General features: G+C 38.0%; 1 protein-coding gene across 3 annotated transcripts in view; it reads left to right on the plus strand.

The window, feature by feature from the left end:
• C6 (complement C6) overlaps nt 1–22,294 on the plus strand; it is an 83,313-nt gene that overhangs the window by 6,485 nt on the left and 54,534 nt on the right. For all 3 annotated transcript variants that reach the window (XM_031360042.1, XM_031360043.1, XM_031360044.1), the window contains 4 exons: nt 1,256–1,418; nt 3,271–3,427; nt 4,698–4,842; nt 9,446–9,587. In XM_031360042.1, the coding sequence (XP_031215902.1) occupies nt 1,276–1,418; nt 3,271–3,427; nt 4,698–4,842; nt 9,446–9,587 (587 nt within the window). In that variant the 5' untranslated portion in view covers nt 1,256–1,275. The remainder of the gene's footprint in view (nt 1–1,255; nt 1,419–3,270; nt 3,428–4,697; nt 4,843–9,445; nt 9,588–22,294) is intronic.

Consider the following 22,294-nt stretch of genomic DNA (forward strand, 5'->3'; position numbering starts at 1 on the left):
ACAAACAAAAAGATTTTATATATTCATGTTCATTTAAGAAAATACTAGTAGTGATGTATTATTTTGAAGTATAGAGTTAATACATTTGGAGTTATTTAAAATTTATATTGAGAAAAGTGTATTTTCACTATTGCTGTAGACGAGCACCTTCATAAGACTGTTAAATTGATTGTTGTTTTATATCAAACAACTTTTATAATACTTATTTGTATTGTTAAAAAAAAGATGTATCACAGCTCTAACTTTCTATGAACCATCTATAAAGGACCAAGGCAGTGAACTCCCTTTAGAGCTTCCTGCAGAGTAGCCTAGACTGCTCCCCGATCTCCAGAAAGTATGAAAAACTGAATGTACTCAAGATAGCATAGCATAAAATGAGTGGCTGTTCTGATAAATTAATTATAAAATTTTTCAATATTTTAGTAAATTAAATCTCTTCCAAATATATACTACATCATTTATCTTGTTTATTATCATTAGTTATTATATTATAATGAAGGTTATCACTCTGATAATCTTTATCCTAAAATCTTTTTAAAAATCACACTTACATGAATTCACATATGAATTTAAGTGTTAACTTGTCCCATGAAACCTGGGTTATCACATGAGTCTGTAATTCCCATTCTTTTTTTTCCTTTTTTTTTTTATTAGATATTTTCTTTGTTTACATGTCATATGATTTCTCCTTTTCCAGTTTCCCCTCCAAAAAACAAACAAACAAACAAACGAAAACAACAAGAACAAACCCCTGTTGCCTCCCCCTCCCCATGCTTGCCACCCACCCTCTCCCACTTATTGGCCCTGGCATTCCCCTATACTGGGGCACAGAATCTTCACAGGGCCAAGGGCCTCTCCTCCCATTGATGATCGACTTTGCAATCCTCTATTATTCACATGCTGCCAGAGCAATCAGTCCTACCATGTATACTCTCCTTGGTTGGTGGTTGAGTCCCTGGGAGCTCTGAGGGTACTAGTTAATTCATATTGTTGTTCATCCTAAGGGGCTGCAAACCCTTCAGCTCCTTTGGTCCTTTCTCTAACTCCTTCATTGGGGACCCTGTACTCACTTCCATGGATGGCTGTGAGCCTCTACATCTGTATTAGTCAAGTACTGTCAGAGCCTCTCAGGAGATGGCTATAATAGGCTGGCTTGTCCTTCTTTCAGTCCCTGCTCCATAGTTAGTCTCTGCAGCTCCTTCTGTGGGTATTTTGTGTAACTCCCATTCTTATCTATCACTTCATTCTATTTCAGGATCTGGGGACTGTGGAAGCATGGTCAGACATCTCACCTTGTGTTTCATTTTGCTGATCATACTGATTGACAAGAATGAAGCCTGTTTCTGTGACCACTACCCATGGACTCACTGGTCCAGCTGTTCTAAATCCTGCAATTCTGGAACCCAGAGCAGACAAAGGTGGGTATGAGATATTCAGAATATTCTGAAAGATCTCAAGGATGGGATAAGCAATATCAAATAGATCTTACTGTTAAATGAAGAACAATTATATCTCAACTAAAAACTTAGTACATTAGAGAAAATTTGAATTCTATTTCACATGAAGTTGAAATGAAGTTTCTACTTTTGTTCTTTCTGCAAAATTAAAGAGTTTCATAAGAAAGATTAAGAATCTGTACAGGGTGTTTAGCTTTAATTTTTTTAAGCATCACATAACTCTCTGCTTGCCTACAGTTAGTGAGTTAATTATACAGAAGTTTATAGTCATTAAAGAGAACCAAACTGGACCTCAACTGAACAGCACTGCTATTTGCTTGATTGTTGGCACAGTTGATATAGCAAGAAAATTGTGCTTACTTGCAAATATTTAATAATCTAGTCTCTTCACAATTCAGACTCCTCAACTACACATCTTGCTTGTATCTGTTGGATTTCTCTGTACCCTTGATTTGCTCACATGATGTACAGAAATTCTAATTCCTCAATATGGTTGTTCTGGCAAGGGATCATACCCAAAGACCTAGATCTGTGTGATCTGAATGAAATGCAGACATGCCACACACTTTTAATCCCTCTGGCTATAATACAGACATGCCCTTAGTTCACCTTTAAGGTAAATTTAGTTTGTAGAAGGAAGCAGCCATGTTTGAAAGTGGTGTCTAACTGAAGGACAGACAAAGTGCCAAATCAGAGAATGATTTGACAGAATGAGTCGGAGATAGGATAATCCTATCTCTCATGAGAATAACACAGAAAAGAGAAGCTATTTAAGAGCACAGAGAGTCAGGCAGTTGGGAGTCAGGCAGCTTGTAATCAGTGCAGTGAGTGCAGTGCAGTGGTGTTCATTCATGAGTTCATGTAGTGCGGTACAGATAAACAGAGGCAGTTGAAGGCAGAGAATGATGAGCCAGAAGATAAGAACAAATTGCCAGAGTTAGTTTGAGGCCAAGCAGAGCAATTCAATAAGAAACTGAGAAAAGCCAGGTTAATTCAGTCTACCTTGGGAGGAGTATTGAGCCAGAACAGCTGAGTTGAATCAGCAAGCCAAAGTTCAGAAAGAACTAGAATGAGCTTATTCATCAGTAATCCTCTGAGACAATTACATCAGATGAATAAAAGCTACTTTTACTACATGATTTAAGAGAAAAAAATGTATTTCACATTTTTACTATTATGCTTCTTTTAGAGAATTATTTTTTAAAAGTATTTTTCTGTATCTCATTAAATTTACTGATTGATTTCCAATAAACAGTCCATGAAGTATGAGAAGAGACTCCATTCTTCAAGAGTCCTTCCAGAGTTTCAACTACCTGCCTACCAGAGAGAACATGATATAGTCCATCCCTCCTCAGCCTTGCACTGTCAAGCTCCTCCCTGGATTCTCAAGCTTCCTTCAATCTTTAATTTTCAATGTTCTTTCTGTGTGCCCTTCTTTTTCTACTTGGGGAATTTACATCAATTTTGTGAATTTTCTCCATGATGTCAATATACTAATCCAACTCAATCATTTGCATGTATGTGTTGGCTTCTTTCAAACATAGACTGATTCATGAACAACCTGTATACTTAGAAGGGCTTCCTGTGTGGCTTAATGATCGGCCATCACTGCCTTGAAATTCTCCACTTGGGACTCTTATTTTTACTATGGTCTTGAGCTCTGTCAAGTTGTACAGACTATGCATGCACCATCCTTCCTGATGTCTATGATGTTATATTTTTACTCTTGGTAGGTAACGCCACACAATAGTTTATTATGGATGTGAAGGCACTGTGAAAACACTGACTGAGTAACTTTTTCTCACTGTTACAGACAAATAGTAGTGAATGATTACTATCGGGAGAACTCATGTGATAAGCTTTGTACCAAGCAGGAGACCAGACAATGCAACTTGCAGGCATGTCCCATCAATTGTGTTCTAGGAGACTATGGGACATGGTCAGACTGTGACCCTTGTACTGAAAAACAGGTATGTGAACCACAGGCACACCCATATAATCTGAGTCCCAAGTAAGTGCAGGTATCCCATGGCAGATTCAATATAAGAGACATGCTAAATTTCTGAAAATAACCTGTCCTAATTTTCATTAGAGGAAAATTGTGTTTAGTGGTGATGGTTGAGGTGGCGGCAGTGACGGTGGTGATTGTGATGGTGATGGGGCTCCTTTTACATGACCTTTGGACATGTAAACACCAAAAGGAAAGTCTACCTCTGATCATATCACACTTATCCATATCTGAACTCCACTAACTATGCCTCCTAAGACATAGGAGCAATAATAAATGCTAAAAACTTCTGGTTTCATCCAGTGCTTAAAACTAAACAGAACTAAGGGAAATAATTCAAAATCTTGGCTCTTTTTTTTTTCTCTAAACTCTGTCTACCCTTGAGAAAGTCCCTCAACTTGTTTATTTCTCCCCGCTGCAATATTTACACAGCTCATAGCCATTCCTGTAAAGGTCACATCATGTGACCAACATTAACCTCAGTCAGAGTCCTGAGTTCCCAACAGCTACGCATTAGAGAGGAAAAAGAAACTTCATCTGTGGAAGACAAACTCTGAGCCCTGTGCTGGTTCCCTTAAGTCAATCATGCAAAGCACATCCCAGTTTATGTTTACATACAGTGTACATTCCAGCTCTTTAAGGGGCTAAGTATTTTGACCAAGAATGTACCATTAATTAATACTGGATCTGTATTTTGAACTCAGGCTTTCCTGGAATTTAAGTCAGCACTGGCTAATTCTGTCATATTTCTACCCCGATTTTCCTCCTCACCAAAATGTGTCAGAGTGTGGAGAATATGTCAAACCAATCTCCATAGTGATTTTCTTATGCAAAAGAATCTCAAAATCCTTTCCCATTTATCACTTGACACTGTCAGAGATATAAAAGGGCTATTTTATTGCCCCCACGCAGGAGACCCTGAGTAAACGCTTTCGCATTTGCTGTTGATGTAATTTAGAAATTACATGATTTCAGAGTGAGGAAAACCTTCTCATTTTTCACTTTGGGAAACTGAGGCATGCCAAGGGCTGATTTACTAAATAAACGCACTTTAATGAAACTGAGGGACAGTATTAGTCCAATCTGGGTGGAGCACAGGGCTAATAGAGGACAGTATTAGTCCACTATGGGAAAGATTACAACGATGACTGACAATGACATCCTGGAATGGATTTTTACTTTGATTTTGGCCTTGCTTTGAAATTATTCACTCACCTCTACTTCTCTTCCAGGTTAAAGTTAAATCTGTCCTGCGCCCAAGTCAGTTTGGGGGGCAACCATGCACAGAGCCCCTGGTGACCTTTCAACCATGTGTCCCATCCGAGCTCTGCAAAATTGAAGAGACTGATTGCAAGAATAAATTCCTTTGTGACAGTGGTAATATATTCTACTAAAATATTCAGTCTCCACTAAAAATACTGACTGCCAGGAAAAGCTATGAAAGAAAAGTTCTTCCCCATTGTAAGCATGAGGGGGACTGTTGTTACAAATTACCAAGGCACTCAGGTGGGAAATTAGCTTTCAAGACATAATAATCTTGACCAGTTCCCTGATTCATTTGCTTAAGTAAGAAAATTCAAAACCCTACTTTGTTATAGGGGTGGAGAGAGAAAGAAGAGGATAAAAGAAAAGACAGCAGCAGATTGTTTGGCAAATAGGTATTAATACACAAATGTATAATGAAGATTACCCAAAAGTGATGAGATGGGGGCCAGGAAAATGGCTCAGTGGATAAAGTAGCTTGCAGTCAGCCTCATAACATGAATTCAACTCCAAGCACCCCCGTGACAGAGAGAACTGACAGAGAGAACTGACCTGATCGCTGATAGTTGCTCTGATCTCCACATCTTTGTACATGTACATGTGCATGCACACACAAATACACACACACACACACACACACTAAATAATATAAGTAAATAAATAATAAATGAATAAATGTTAGAATCAGTTTAAATAAGAAGTGACAGATTTTTTTTAACTGTTAGAACCAGATTGATGAGATATTATTATGTCAAGTGAATCTTAAATAAACTTTCATGATTGGTTCCCAAAGGCTGCCCCCAATATCACCATAATTAGAAATCATGTTGGTTTAAATGTTATCAACATTCAAGTATAATGTATGCTGAGATTTTTAGAGCTGATATTTAAATTACATTGGAATATAGTCAAATCTTAAATACTTTAATCATAGGTACTCAACTGTTAATTACTAGCTCATTAACTCCTACCACTTTGAACAGTTTAGTTGTAATTTCTACAAATGCTTCAGCAAACATACAAATAGCCAATGTCAGCTTTACAGTCGTCTGGTCTATCTTGCTATCAGTCAGCTGTCAACCCTCCTACATCACTATATGAGCTTGTATCATCAACTCTTCTGTATATATAAGCAAGGATGTGCTCCAGTGAATCATATTTACAAAAATGAATGCAGGTCAGTTTTAGCATATGAGTCATAGTTCTCTGATCTCCTACATAAATAAGCAATTTGTAGTTATAAAAAAGAAAGAAATTTCAGATGGATAAACCACACATCGCTTCTCTGTACTAGCAAAATTTTAAATAGTAACTAGGAAGTTTTAAATTTCATAAATAATTAACTTAAGACTTCAGAACTAATATTCTTCCTTTCTTAGACACTGCTCTTGACCTTCGTCTCTGCCAGCTTCTTCTAAATACAAATGAAAGTGTTAGTGTCAGGGTTGACCTAACCTAGAAAATGAGGGTAAATTTTGGGTTCAGAGATACATCTTATACCTTCATGATGAGGTCATATCACAAATTAATGTGAGAAAAGATAATAAAAATCTTGATAGAATGACTAAGAATAATCCAGACTTGAACATTACATCTAAAATCCTAAAATCAAAATTTACAATTGAAGTGCAGCTATTACAGGTTTTAAATGCAGTTATTATAGTGAACAACTGAAAGACTCTATTCGGCAGATGATAAACCTATGAAATTGGATATAGAAGAGCTCAGTGTAGATAAAACGTTCATGAGCCTACAAAAGCCGTAGAGTCACATAGTGATTACTAATGCACTATGGCTAATTTCAGGCAAGTCTGGGACTGCAGCTGCTGGATTCCAGGTCAACAGCATTATGTCCACAGCCACTGTTTAAAGACTGGAATGATAAGATGATCCAGCATCCTGATGAACAACTGGAGTTCATTCCCTGATAACCAAATCCAGCAAATTGTCTTCTGGTCTCATGTACTCCCCCCACCCCCATGGCTCCTGCACCATCACCCCTCCAATAAAAACTAATTAAGTATTATAATAAAATTAATAATTAAAACATCCAAATTATCACAATGTCTGTAACTGTTGGTAAGCTGTTGTGTCCCTGAGCTCTCTGCTTCCCAAAACACCTTGCCCCCGATGTTCCCATGATCCAGCTCCGACTACCAACTGGCACATCCCTAGCAACAATATAGTTGCCATCTTTTCAGACTGAGTGATTCAATTCCCATTTTGGTTGATACATTTTCCATTGAAAATTATATGTTACTGCACATTTCAAAAACCACCTACTATGAACAGGAATAAAAGAAGTTAGATGGACATTGTTTGCCTGATTTGAGATGATACTTATTCCCTGACTTAACAAAGCCATTATCCTGTCATAAACAGACTCATTCTTGCATTTTTTTCCTTCATACTTACCTTTCAGTTTTCTCAGAATTCTTAAAGCTCTAATATCACTTTAATATTTGCATAGAATTTTGAGCCTTACCATGACACTTGATGTAATACATTATGCCAGTTTATCTCTCAGGGCTCTATGTTGAAACACTGAATAAAAAATTATCTAGTCTTTCAGGAGTTTATAAAAATAATATGCAATCACAATAACACAGTCAGTCTAATTTAAAAACAAAGGTGTGTAATGTCTAAATGACTACATGGCTCCAACTAGCGGTCCGTTTTATCCACAATTTCAATTTTGTGATTACAGTCACTCATGGTCAACTACAGTCTGGTATTTTAAATAAGTCCAGAAATAAATAATTTTATCGTTTAAATTCTATGTCAGAGTAGAACAAGGAAACCATGTGCCAACCTACCATGTCCTTCCCAGGATATTGATCTCCTCTTTGTATAGCATTCCACAATATACACTACCTGCCTATTGTGTCAGGTATTATATATATTATTGTATATTACATATTATTATATATAATATATTATATATTATAAGATCACTGTAACAGTTAGCTGTAGCAGCACACCTGTTCATAAACATTTATTTTACTTGTAAATGGTTCCAAAGTGCAAGGGTTGCAGTGATGTCAATTCAATGTGAGCCAAAAAGAAGCATGAAGCATCAAAGTGAAAAGTTCTTGACTTAAAGAACTTAAGAAAATACTATACTGAGTATGCTAAGACCCAGGGTAGGAAAGAAGCTAGTGTCCATGCACTTGTAAAGAAGGGAAAATAAACTAGATGAGCATAGCTGTCACATCTCAAACTGCATGGTTCAGGATAAAACATATGATAGGAGCTTAAGGAGTGAATTACAGGGCTTTGTGCTCCCTGAAGTCTTAGACATGGGAAGGTCTTATGAATTGTGCCCCCCAGATAAGAGGGACTACTGCATACGTATGCATTGACTTTAATAAATTTTGCAACATTCAAACTGCTCTTCAACTTCCCTCCCCCCACTTTGGTACAGGATACATTTATAGCTTATAATAAACCTCTTTCCTGCTTTTGATTCATTGAGTTGGTATTGCCTACAGCCATTCTCTGCCCCGCCTTGCCTATGTAATCCTTGTTCTCTGTTACTAAACACTACTCAAAAGGTACCATGCTTCTTTCATCTCAGCACTTGTTGGCAGGTCCCTTCCAATGTCTAGAAGTATCAAAGCATGGTAAATAACTGTATACTCCATGAGTATACTTATAGCCATCTAAGGAAATTGAATGCCTCTCTAAAAGGAAACACTACCCTAAACTGAATTTTTCTTCAATATGTTAGCACCAAAAACAATACTTTTAAAATATACTATTTGTCAAAATTGTACCCCTCTTTGTTTCAAGTTAAATAATCTGTTCTGTTTCCTTTTTTTACCAGAAACAAGATTAAAAATAAAAACAAAACTCCTAGGGTTTATATATAACACTATAATGTACAGTTTCCTAAAAGTAACCTCTTCTGGACTATATCTTAAAACTGACAAATCTAATCCCATCTTTTAGTTCTGTATGATTAGGATGCTCATAGCAAAGATTATAATAGCCGTCTGAACATAAGACAAGATCTTGAATAATCTAAAGAAAACAATTAAATTTAAGTATGCCCTACCTTCTAAACTGAAATTGTTTATTAACAAAAAGATGTGAAACTAAGTGTTTTCAGGAATCTTTTGCAGTAATAAAATATTTAATTCAGCAAATACTCAAGTCCCCCCACCAAGCATGTATTTAGTCTAATTAGTGCTACACACTGTAAGGGAATCACTGGTCACAACTTCTCAAGCTGGTAATCTCCAGTAAGAAGTATATGAGATGAAGGTTATGTGTATGGTTTCTTCCATGCAACATAAACTTTTAGAGATTTGGAAATGTATTGTCACAAGTAGATTCCAAAAGTAGGTTTTTGTTTTAAAACAAAAGTAATGTAGACTCTGCCATAGAAATCAAAACAAAATTCTGAACCTGCTACTACTAGCTTTCTTCAGACCAATATCTCTAGAAAAAGCTTACTATAATGTAATTTTAAAATTCCCTTTTAAAATTAGAAAAGAATTAAAAAGAAGAAAATTCTCTTCATGAAAATATACCAAAAGCAAGTAAATAATCTTATAGTGACTCTTAGACTCTCAAGCCCTAAAAGGTGATATCAGATTATCACTTCACTTTATATATTCCTTATACCTTACCTTCAATGTTCTCTTGACATTTTAAACATTTGTGTTTCACCTGAATAAATGTTAGTGATGCTGTGGTGTGCTTTCTTGACCAGGGCGCTGTATTCCCAGAAAGTTTGAATGCAATGGAGAAAATGACTGTGGAGACAATTCAGACGAAAGAGACTGTGGGAGGACAAAGCCAGTGTGCCCACGGACGTATACTCCCATCCCTAGTGTGCAGCTGATGGGCACTGGGTATGTAACATCCTTTTATGATTGTGGAAAGAAAGGGTATCTTGGAAATAATGGTATATCAACAACAAAACTATAGAAAGTACCCAAAGTTGTGGAAAGTAAGCAATATGCTGTTGAATGATGTTAGGGTCACTGAAGCAAACTGATTAGGGAACAGAGAACATTGTTTATGGTTGTATTTATAAGTCAACATCCTAATAGGAAAATCCATCTCGTTTTGGTAAGAGAGAGTAGGATAGGGTAAATAATGGAGGGAGGAAAGGAGGGAGAGAGAGAGGAGCAGAGAAAGACAGACACAGGCAAACAGAGAGATAGAGAGACAGAGAGACAGAGAGATCTCCTCATCATCTTCAAGTAGGAGAATCTCATTAGGATCAAGCACTGGGCTCCTCCAATGTCATTTCATCTTCATCAAAACCCAGGCCTAGCTTGATCATGTGGCAAAGAGTTAGAGTTCCTACTGGAAAGCTTATCTATGCCTCTGTTGTCTCCTACTTCCATGGTTCCTTCTCCTGCCTAGTTCTTTCCCTCCCTCTCCCCCCCCCACCTCTCTCTCTGTCTCTCTCTCTTCCTCCCTCCCTCCCTCCTTCCCTTTCTCCCCTCCCCCCTCTCTCTGCTGCTGCTGCTATCTAATGACTGCTTCCTTCTCTACTTTTCCTGTGTCTAAAGCAGAAAAAAAATCCCCTCCCCCTCCTACTCTCCTGACAACATGATTGTAAGGATTGTTTTATTTTGTTTAATTCTGATATTAAAGTATTCAAAACAAAAACAAGAAAAAAGGAGGGATGGGGAGGGAGGAAAGGGAGAAAGAGGACCTAAGCAGTCATAAAAATATAGAATGATTATGACCAAGTAAAGATGTAGAATAAGATGAATGTCATTGTGGCTTGAGATCCCTCCCATAGACAGTATGATTTATGGGTAGGTCAGTGTTTTTCAAGCAGAAGGTTTGTCTTCTGTTATTATCTGGTCTCACCTTAAAAACGAGAAACTGAAACTCAGAAGGTTTAATTAAGTCTGCAAAGCCGTGAATGGTGGGATGAGAACTCGAGGAGAGATTTATCAACCAAATTTGTTTCTACCACTCCACAGCAGCACCTCCTTAGAGAAACTATGAAAGAAATCCAAGACCAGGCAGCCCTTGTTGACTGGAACTCAAAAATCCTCATGTTGCTATTTCAGGAGGGCACCTACAATTTAGCAAGGGGATCTAAATTCCTTAGACTGTGCCGATGTCTTCAAATAGTTTAGAGAATACAACCGGAGTCAAAGCAAAATGAACTGAACCTCAGTTTGAAACATAAGAGAAAATTTATAAAGATAATCTTCTTTGTCCTCCATTCCCATGATGAACCCACCCCTTAAATTTGGAGTCAGGACACCAATTAGCTGTCAGTTTCTATTGCTTCACACTGGAATTTTAAAACATTTACCTCTTCTTAGACTAGAGAGATAGCTACATGGGTAAAAGTAATTGCTGCCCAAGTCTGGCCACCTGAGTTTGGATCCCCAGAACACATATAAGATTTGGGTATGGCGTAGGCAGGAGACTGCTATATGGTTACAAACCAGATACTTTGGAGTTTGCAATGCAAAATAAGCAACAAGAAAGATACAGTCTCTTTTCAAAATCACCACAGCCAATGAACCAAATTCTTACCCTCTGTGCCACCCTCCAAGCAGAACTATTGTTCATTGAAATAGTTGGTGAATGACTTCATGGATGGACCATCTTAATACTCATACCATTTCTTAAATGAATGTAACCTGTTCTCTGTGGGCTGAGATTGATGGCAATCACTCAAGTCAAATAGCTTTGACCATAGCAGAAAATCTGTATCCAAAAATTGTTCCTGCAATTCATTTCTTGGTGCAGCAGAACTGTCAACTCTCAGCTTAGCTATGATGGAGATAAAATCCTTTGGTGTGAGGGTCATTGAAATACAGCCTTATTACAATGAAACCCAATGTCTAAAAATTGTTCTTATTTTGGGCTTGTACCACAGTAAGAGCCAAGATTTTAAGCTCTACTAAAAACAAAACAAAGAAACAAAAAGAATTTATCTGTTTGTGTTCATTTAATAAAATACTAGTAGTGATGTATTATTTTAAAATATACAGTTAATATATTTGGAGTTATTTCAAATTTATATTGAGACAAATGTATATATTTTCAGTATTGCTGTAGACAAGCATCTACATAAGACTGTTCAATTGATCGTTGTTTTATATCAAACAGTTTTTATAATACTCATTTTTATTCTTATAATATTTTATAAATTTTAAAGAATATTACAAAAAAGAAAGGTATTGCAGGTATTGAAAGGGGTCTCTGGGAAGAGCTGGGGTACAAAAGGAAAACAATAATGTGATGTAATTCTACTTACTTAAAATATGTTTTTAAATGTTAACAAATTCAGATAAATTGAAATCATGTATCTTTTCTCATCATATTGCAATCAAACTTAAATCAATTAAAAAAGGAAAAGAGAATAGAAAAATCAATAATGCACATAAAACAAAGCAAAAAGAAACCCAGGAAGTTTTTAATTAAATATCAAGTAATGGTTCAGACTTTTATTTGAGAATTGAGATCAAGAAATCTGACTGCATCCTGCAAGTTCTAGGACATTCTGTTCTCCTTGAAGAGAACAAACCATGTATAATTCATTAGACAGAAATAATTTTGTTTATTTGCTGTTTTGTTTTTCACAGAGTTTTAACATAGGCTACTTGGAACTGAGTAGACCAGGACAGCAGAAAAAATAAAAAAAAAAAAAAATCACAGGGATAGCCTGGCCTCTGCTTTCCTCGTGCTGGAAATAAAGGGACATCCAAGATTGTCAGGCCTAAATTGAAATAAATGTCAGTATTAAAGGCAGTTGAGTTTCTCCTACCTGTGAAGTGGAAACTTACCTGTTTTTTGGAAAGCAGTTTGGATGGCGTTTTGCTGGGGCAATGCAAAAAGGACAGCCATGAAAGACTAAGGCAGAAAAAAAGAAAGAAAGGAAGAGAGAGAGAGAGAGAGAGAGAGAGAGAGAGAGAGAGAGAGAAAGAAAGACCCAGTCTCAAAAGCAGAGGAAGGGCAGGATGAACTCTTACTTTGCCCTCTGACTCGCACATGTGCCATAGTATGCCACTGTACTTGAGTGCAAAAGGAAGCTTCAAAGTCTTTAAAGTTAATTTTAAAAAAAAAAGTCTCACTGATGTTTTCAACATTATTTTTGCTGCCACTGTTGCATAACTCGGAATTGTGAGGTCTGAAAGACAATCAGCAGTGCAATTGCAGTCTTGTTTGATTTACAACAAAACCCAGCAACCACTGGACCAAACTCCAGAGCACTTGTAAAGTAGAAGGAAGACTGAAGTAAGGAGAGTTGCACATGTATCCTGTGTGACTACAAATTGATCTGTGGTTCTGCCCTCGGACGTTCTAATTGCTTCCCACTCCCACAAGAGTGTTTTGATGACTTTTTTTAAATCAGTGGGTAGAAATATCCTCCTTTCTATCCTTTTCCTGCAAGAAAATCTCCCAAATGCCCAGCGATGATCACAGGGCTTCTAATGTTCTCATTTTCAAGAGTTTGTTATGTTCCAACTAATGGAGGGAACATTATAACTCATCTCTTATTCTGTGGATCTCAGCTCCAGAGCTGTGGATGAGGAAGACCACATGCTATGTGTACTTTGGCAGGCAAACTGTATGGCCTTCTGACAACCAGAACTGTTGTCCCCAGGCTTCTTAGAAATGAATAGAGGCTGCTGAATCAAGGACAGCCAGTCCTCTCTTTTTCTCCCCAGGGAGAGAGTCTTGAGATTTCCTATAATTTCTTTCTAATCAGCTGACCTCTGTGCCTCAGCCTCCTCCCTCTGGCTTCCAGTATTTTTCTGCCCACAAAAGATATCTTTTAGATATCTGGCTGTTTTTAAAAATTACTATCTTTCCGAGAAAAAAATTAACAATAGTTATATTCCCAACATCAATCACTAATCCCCATACCTAGAATAAGATTCCAACAAGAAGAACACGTGTGGTTTGTTTTCTTATCAAGCTCAGCCAAGGTGGATGTGCAAAAATTTTGGCCACATGTATATATGCATATTCGTGCACATGTATCTTTTTAATGTATATGATTTTAGCTAGTCCAAGGCCACTTGGCCAATACGTGTGAAACTCCAGTTCCTCCAGCACAGAAAAAAAAAAAACAATGAAATATAAAGCAAATACAATAAAAACAATTTAGAAAGCTGAAGTATTTAGTGACAGTATGTATTTGAAACACAAAACTATGGGGTCAATATAAACATTTCAACCGAGATTGAAAATATGAGGTAAAAAACCATGTACGTAGTTGGTCTAGCTCTGACCAAAAAGCAACTTTGAGGAGAAAGGGTTTAATCTAGTTAATAAGTTAGAGATCATCACTGATGGAGTGCAGGACAGGAGCTAACCGCAAAAACCTAGAGGCAGGAACTGAAGCAGAAACCACAGAGGCCCTGCTTTCTCCAACTCACTCAGCTACACAGCACTGCCCACCTGGGGCCCTCCTGTATCAATTAGTAATTAAGAAAATGCCACACAGACACCAGCCAATTCTATCTGGGAAAGTTTCAGTTGAGATTTCCTCTTTCCAGATAATTCTAGATTTGTGTCAAGTCTACATACAGCCGAAGCTAACCATGACAAGCTCCAAACATCTCCTCACAGGAGCTCTGATAGAGTGACCTTCATAAGGACCTTGCCTTTGAACTCTTCGAGCATTCCTATAAGAGCCATCCTTCACCCTTCCCGCATCCCTCTTAGAATATGCAAATATGTGAGTCACAGACGCTTGGGCTTCTCCTATTGAATATTTCAGAAAGCTCTTCCCAGATCAACTTTCCATAATTCATCATTCAGACACTCGCTGGTATAAATTCAAATGTGAGTGGACACAAATCTCAAGTTGTACTTGGAACTATTTGGGTGTGCAGTACTTTTTTGATAAATAATTTTGTTTACATTTCAAATGTTATACCCCTTCCCGGTCTCCCCTCAAGGAACCCCCCACCCCATCACCCTCCCCTTTGCCTCAAAGTGGGTGGTCCCCCACACACCCATTACTGCCCCACCCCTCTAGCATCTCTCTTCTCTGGGGCATCAAGCCTCCACGGGACCAAGTGCCTCCCCTCCCACTTATGCCAGATAAGGCAGTCCTCTACTACATATGTACTGGAAGCCATGGACCAGCCCATGCATACTCTTTAGTTGGTGGTTTAGTCCCTAGGAGCACTGAGAGGTCCAGTTAGTTGATACTGTTGTTCTTCCTATGTGGTTGCAATACCCTTCAGATCCTTCAGCCCTTCCCCTAGAATCCTCCATTGAGGTCCCAGGGCTCAGTCCAATTGTTGGCGTGAGTCCCTACATCTGTTGTTGGTAGAGCCTCTCAGAGGACAGCCATACCAGGCTCCTGTATGTAAGCACATCTTGGCATCAGCAATACTGTTGGGTTTGTTATCTGCAGATGGAATGGATCACATGGTGGGATGCTCTCTGGATGTTGTTTCCTTCAGCCTCTGCTCCGTTTTTGTCTCTGCATTTCCTTTAGACAGGGATAATTCTGGGTTAAAAAGTTTGAGATGGGTGGGTGGCCCCATCCCTCCACTGGGGGCCATGTTTACCTACTGGAGGCGGTCTCTTCAAGTTCTGTCTTCCCACTGTTGGGCATTTCAGCTAAAGTCCTCCCCATTGGGTGCTGGGAGCCTCTCACATCCCTGGTGTCTGGGACTTTCTTGAGGTTCTCCAAGTCCCCCCCACACACACACGCACACACACACTGCTTCTTATTTCTATTCCTTCTCCTGGCCCTCTGGACTTCTTTCCTCTCTCTTCCTGGTCCTGCCCCGTGGGCCTGTGTACCAGAGGCTTTCCACGGAGATCTCTGCCCCGGCCTGGTGCGAGAGTTTCAGCAAAGGGAAGCTAGCGAAGGGAAGCCAGCACAGGCAGGGAGGAGAAGTTGCTTCCACAGCGCATCTGCCCATCTGCCGCTGCTGTTGGCTTTACCTGTCTCTGCCATGCCTTCCAGGTTGCTCGGTTATTCTGGCAGGTCAGTTTTTCAGGAGAGCAGACCTCTCCCCAAGTGTTACAGCACTTAGAACAAAAGGCTCAGGCAACAGAGTAGTTCTTGCACACTTTTAATTCCCTGGATAGGATTTATATACAGTTTTGGGGGTGATTCAGGGTTCGATAGCAGTTACTTCTCATTGGTTTGGACTGAGAGAGCTTGGGGAAAACTTGTTTGCATGTGGGAAGGCTTGGTGCTGCATCTATGTGATGGCTATCACATACCTCTCCTGTGGGGGGAAGGGAGGGTCGAGGGGGCTGAGGAGGCTATAACTGCAAACAGGGGCCAGGGGCCTAGGAGGCGTGGTTGAACACCTTCTATCCTACCCACCGGGTCTTGGAGGTTCCAGACCTCTACTCGACTGGGACCAGGCTGTCTGCATAGCCTACTGCCCAACACTGCCCCTCTTTTTCTCCTCCCCCCCCTTTCCTACCCAAGTACCTCCCTCCCTCTGCTCTTCTTGGTTATTTTGATCCCCCTTCTAAGTCTGTTTGAAACAACCACACTTGGGCCTTCCTTCTTGCTAAGCTTCACATGGTCTGTGAGTTGTATCGTGGGTGTTTTGAGCTTTTGGGCTAATATTCACTTATCAGTGAGTATATACCCAAAGGATATTCATGGTATATACTCACTGATAAATGTATTAAATGGATATTAGCCCAAAAACAGTGTTTCTTATAGAACCCATCAAACCCATTTCTCCTCAGAACAGTATCACGGAGCTATAATCACATTCACCATACAATTTACATACAGCAAGCATACTGGAGGTTGAACAAAAGGATCACAGTTTGCAGGCTACATTGTGCTACACAGCATGGTTCTATTTTAAAACAGTTTGCAAATCTTTAGTTTCTTGGTATATTCACAGATTTATATAGCCACTACATGAATATAATTTTAGAACATTTTATACAGATTTTTTTCAGAGCAGCTGCAACATCTTATGTTTTCATTGTTATGTTTGATTGAAAAATCAGTCTCCCAGCTGGGCACTTGGGAGGCAGAGGCAGGCGAATTTCTGAGTTCGAGGCCAGCCTGGTCTACAGAGTGAGTACCAGGACAGCCAAGGCTATACAGAAAAACCCTGTCTCGAAAAACCAAAAAAAAAAAAAAAAAAAAAAAGAAAGAAAGAAAGAAAGAAAGAAAGAAAGAAAAGAAAAGAAAAGAAGAGAAAAGGAAAAGAAAAAGAAAAATCAGTCTCCCTTCAGTTTTCCTATATTTTCTTATGGAGCAAACTTTCAATTACTGGTGTTAGAAGTGTGTTACTGACAAAATCATTTAAATATGTATGATGTTCATTTATTTGAAATCATTAGTTCTACTTTCTGGTTTCTAAATTTTTATTTATCTGCTTATATATTTATTTTTTTAGTGTGTGTGTATGTGTGTGTGTGTGTGTGTGTGTGTGTGTGTGAAAATCAGCATCTATGAACCACAGGTCACATAAGAACATCAGAAGGCACATTTTCTGGAGTTAATTTTCTTGTTTCACCCTGTTTTGAGGCAAAGTCTCTCTTTTTCTTTTTCTTTTCTTTTTTTTTGACAACACACACAATTATTTTAATTTCACTTTGATGGAATAAGCTAAAACAATCTAGCATATGTAAAATCCCTTTAAGGTTTGTGCTCTAATTTTTACCATGCTTTTCCTGCTCAGGTTACTGAATGGTCTTATGATGGATGCTCAGCAGCTTTCTTTACATGAGGATCCTATAACTTCCTCAGAATATTGTTTTTCTTTCAAAGTCTCTCTTATTGTTTCTGATGTGGACTGCAGACCAGTGTATCTGGCTCACAAGCTTCAGGCTAATTCCCATCTGTACTTCCTGTCTTACCTTAAGGGCACTAGGATAACTGATATGTGCCACCTCATACGGCTTTTTTTACAAGTTGCAAGGATCACACTCGGGTCACCAGGTCATCAAGCTAGCAAACACATTTACACTCTGAGCCAGCTCCGTTTTCCAACAGTTGTTTCAAATGCTCCTTTCCATTAAAACTATCTATCCTAGTGGGTGTAAAAGGACAGCTCACTGCGGTTTTGATTTTTATTTTCCTGAATGGTTCACAATGTTGAACAACTTGTTACTTGCCTCCGTCTGTTCTATAAAGAAACGTCTATTCAGATATTTTGATCCCTTGCACACTATGGGCTAATTTATTTTTTATATTGTTGGGTTATAAGTATCCTTTGTATATTCTAGCTGTAAGTTCTTGAATAGATAAGTGATTTATTTATAAATATTTTCTCCCATTGGGTTACTTTTAATATTTTGATGGTGTCCCTAGTAATGTAAACTTTTTAAAGACTTTTTTTGAGTATGTGTGAGTACCTGCATAAGTGTATGTCCACTATAGGCATGTGGGAGCCTGCAGAGACCAAAAGGGTATCATATCTCATAGGAAAGGAGTTTACAGGTGGCTAAGATGACATATGGGTTCTAGAAATCAAATCTATGTCCTCTGCAGGAGTAGTAAGTGCTCTTAAAGACTAAGAGCTGTGTATGTTTTCAGTACCTCATCTAAGAAGACGTTCCTATATAAGATCACAAAGATTGTCTTGAACGTGCATGCTTTAAACATCCTTCAAAACAAAAACTGTGATTCTTCTGATTGTTCTTGTTTCTCAAGATTCTTTTGGCTATTTCCAGATGACTTTTGGAATCCATTTGCCAATTTTATGAACAAAATGTCAGCTTAGATTTTGTGTTGCCATTTTCATTGCTGTAATAGAATATCTGATAAAAATAACTAAAAGAAGATTTGTCTTCAGATCTTTCCCATAGTTTCTGAAAGTTCAGTCTATAGTCATTAGCTGTTTATCCCAAGCCAATAATGAGAAGGAACACTATAGTGTTCTGGACATGTTCAGTTCTGGACATGTTCAGAAGCCTCTCAACTCATAGCTAGAAGACAAAGAGAAAGACATCAAGAGACCCAAGACAAGACACAGCTACAAGACTCAAATAACCTTTCTCCTACCAGTCCCTACCTCCTAAATATTCTAGAACTTTCTAAAGTCTGTACTTTACAACTGGGTACCAACCTTTACCACATGGACCATCTGGGAGGAGACTTCAAATCTATACCAGAAGAAAGTTTGACTGAGTTGTTCAACATCCAAATATCAGTTTGGGAAGTACTGCCATCTTAAGAAAGGAAGTGCTTCCAGTCAATGAATATGAATGTCTTTTGATTCATTGACTACTTACTCTTCCAACAATTTTTATACCTTTCAGGATACAGGTCAAAGACTATTTTTTTTGCAGTATATTTCTGAAACAGTATATTTTAAATGCCATTATAAATGGAATTGTTTTCTTTTGTTATTTTGGAGTAGAAAATGCATTTTATTTGTACCATTCAGCATTTCAAATATATTTTAATCAGCATGTAGTAGTCATAAATATCTGAATTATAGTGTAGCATTTAAAGTATGTATGTAGTGTGTAATTAACAGATCAGAGAAATTGACATATCTGTCATCTAGACACTTCATTTCTTTCTGTTGAGAACACTCAAAATACTTTCTACTACCTATTTTGAAATATTCAATTAATTCAACTAAATGTGGCCAAGTGTACAAACCCTACTGTGCTACAGACATAGAGGTTTGTCTTCTTTATGATTTTAGCTGTGTACCCATTACTCACCCTCTTTCCATCCCTTCCAAGATATTGGTAATCATTTTTCTACATGTCTCTGAAATCACTTAGCTCCCACATCTAAGTGAGAACATGTGTCATTTGTCTTTCTGTGCATGCTTGTTCCATTTACTATAGTATCTTTCACTGTTCATGTTGATGGTGATGCATTTTCTTTGTATGCTAGTCAGTCACTATGCATTTGGGTTAGTTCTAAATCTTCACTATTATCAATACTTTTCCAGTAAAATGAGTATAGATGTTTCTTTGACATACACAATTTCTACTCTTTTGAATACTTATCCAATAGTAGGGATGCTATATCATGGAATGGTAAGGAGTCTCTATGCTGTTTTCCACAGTAAATATACTGATTAACATTTCCACTGTCCCCTATTTGTTCTCTTCCCACATATCTTATTGTTGTCTTTTGAGAAATTGCCAGTCTAATTGGAGAAAGATCATTTTTTATTGTGTTTTTGGGTTGCCTTAGACAAATAGTTGACATTTGTCCATTGGTCTTGAATATTACCAGGAAAAACTCTTGATGTAAATGTGCAACTCACTTAATGGAATTAAAATCCACTTTCTCCTCTGGAAAATTTGGAAAACTATAATGTACTATTCCATCTTCTACAGCAGGCTAATAGGCTAATCTTGTGCTAACTATTATTAACTCCTCAAACTACCTGAAGGCAGTGGTTGTGACCTCCATCTTTTAATGGGAGACAAACAACTGCAGACAATTTAAAATTGTATGTTCTACATTCATGTTGGTAGAAAATAACTGTTTAAGCTAGCCAAGTATTTGCTTTTAATATGCTAACTTTATTTTCTAACTTTCTAATTATCCCTGTTCCTCTCTTAACTTTCTTAGACATCTTTATTATGACATTTTCATGTTCATGCAGCTGTAAATATATGTACATTTGCTTCCTGAGTCCCCATCCCACCCCATTTACCCTCTCTTCTTCCTCCTCCCATTGTCCACCTTCCTCTAATGGCACTGTGCCAACTGGTTAGAGTTAAATGTCCAAATAATTGATTCTATAATCTGAGTCCAAATGCTTAACAGCAAAGTACCCAAATTCACATATTGAATGGCTTCATGATGCCTTCCAAGAGAAATGGATCTGTTTGTCTTTTCTTACCTGTGTAGGAAGGTAACAGTGCAACCTATGAGAAAGGTTTAGACACCATGTGTTTTCTAAACTAACTATAGTTGTATAACAGAAACACACAGAAGTGATGCATGATCTTCCTGAGGATGCCCATGTCCACTTGAACAGCACCATTATCACAATGGATAAATAGCATGTGTATCACGAGTGGGACAAGGAGGCAGAGAGCACTCCTACTACTACATGGCACTTCTGAATGATATTTCCTATAACTGAAAGGCATCCTATGGAAGGCAAAGTTACCTGGTCAAGTGTATGCAGAAACTGACTGTCTTTTTAAAGAGTCTAGCATAATTTTAGTAAAGAAAATTTTATCATCTATATAAATACAACATTACTAAACTTTTGATTTTAAAAAAAAAAACTCCTTTTCTCAGAGAATACTCATCACAGTCTCTAAGAAAATAGAAGACTATATAAGGTGAATGAAATTTTCCTCAAATTGCTAACAATTTCTTGAATATGTGAATTTAAACACGCTAATCTCTATGCCTCAATTTCTTTTTTTGTAAAATAAGTATAAACAATTTTATCGATTAGATATATCTATTAAATGCTAAATCACTTAATATTTGTAAAGCACTTACTATCTTTTAGTTTATAGCATACTAATAAATGACACATAATCATTTAATAAATAAAATACATTTTAAATGTAACTATACAGCAATATAGGACTATTATTACAATACTATTAAAACATTGCTACTTTATACTTTATACTTTGTTCTCTTACTGTATCATAATATGCTTCTGATGTCTGTATCAACATTGTAAATTATAAAAATTGGGCTCTGGTTCCTTCCGGTATCTCTGGGCTGGTGTCCTGAGCAGACCTTGGGCACAAGCTCTACAGCCAGTCCCACAATACCCAGAGGAAGCTCCACTCCCAGGTGCTCTGACACTCTCAGGATCAGAGGTGAGGTGTGGACACAACATCTGTCCCAACACCAGAAGTAACTAGGACCAGCGGGACCAGGCACACAGGAACTACTCCAGCAGAGTGGCTTGGGTTCCTTCTGGTCTCTCTGGGCTGGTGTCCTAAGCAGACCTTGGGCACAAGCTCCACAGCCAGTCCCACAACACCAAGAGGAAGCTGCTGCACTCCCAGGTGCTCTAACAAGCCCAGGGTCACAGGATCCCAGAATCACAGGATCACAGAGACAGCTTGACTCTGAGGAGTTCTGACACAACCAGGATCACAGGAAGGACTAGCTCCAGTCAGATTTAGCAAGGGCAGGTGGCACTAGAGGTAACCAGATGGCAGGGGGCAAGCATAAGAAAATAAACAACACAAACCAAGGTTACTTGGCATCACCAGAACCCAATTCTGCCACCATAGCAAGTCCTTGACACAACAACACACTGGAAAAGCAAGATTCAGATCTAAAATCATGTATCATAATGACGATGATACAGGACTTTAAGAAAGACATAAATATCACCCTCAAAGAAACAGGAGAACACAGGTAAAGAGCTAGAAGCTGTTAAAGAGGAAACACAAAAATCCCTTAAAGAACTACAGGAAAACACAATCAAACAGGTGAAGGAAATGAGCAAAACCATCCAGAATCTAAAAATAGAAATAGAAACAATAAAGAAATCAGAAAGAGAGACATCCCTGACATACAAAACCTAGGAAAGAAATCAGGAGCCATAGATGCAAGCATCACCAACAGAATACAAGAGATAAAAGAGAGAATCTTGGGGGCAGAAGACACCTTAGAAAACATTGGCACAACAGTCAAAGAAAATGCAAAAAGCAAAAAGCTCCT

This window comes from Mastomys coucha, unplaced genomic scaffold, assembly GCF_008632895.1.
Source record: "Mastomys coucha isolate ucsf_1 unplaced genomic scaffold, UCSF_Mcou_1 pScaffold8, whole genome shotgun sequence".
In the NCBI taxonomy this organism is placed as follows: domain Eukaryota; kingdom Metazoa; phylum Chordata; class Mammalia; order Rodentia; family Muridae; genus Mastomys; species Mastomys coucha.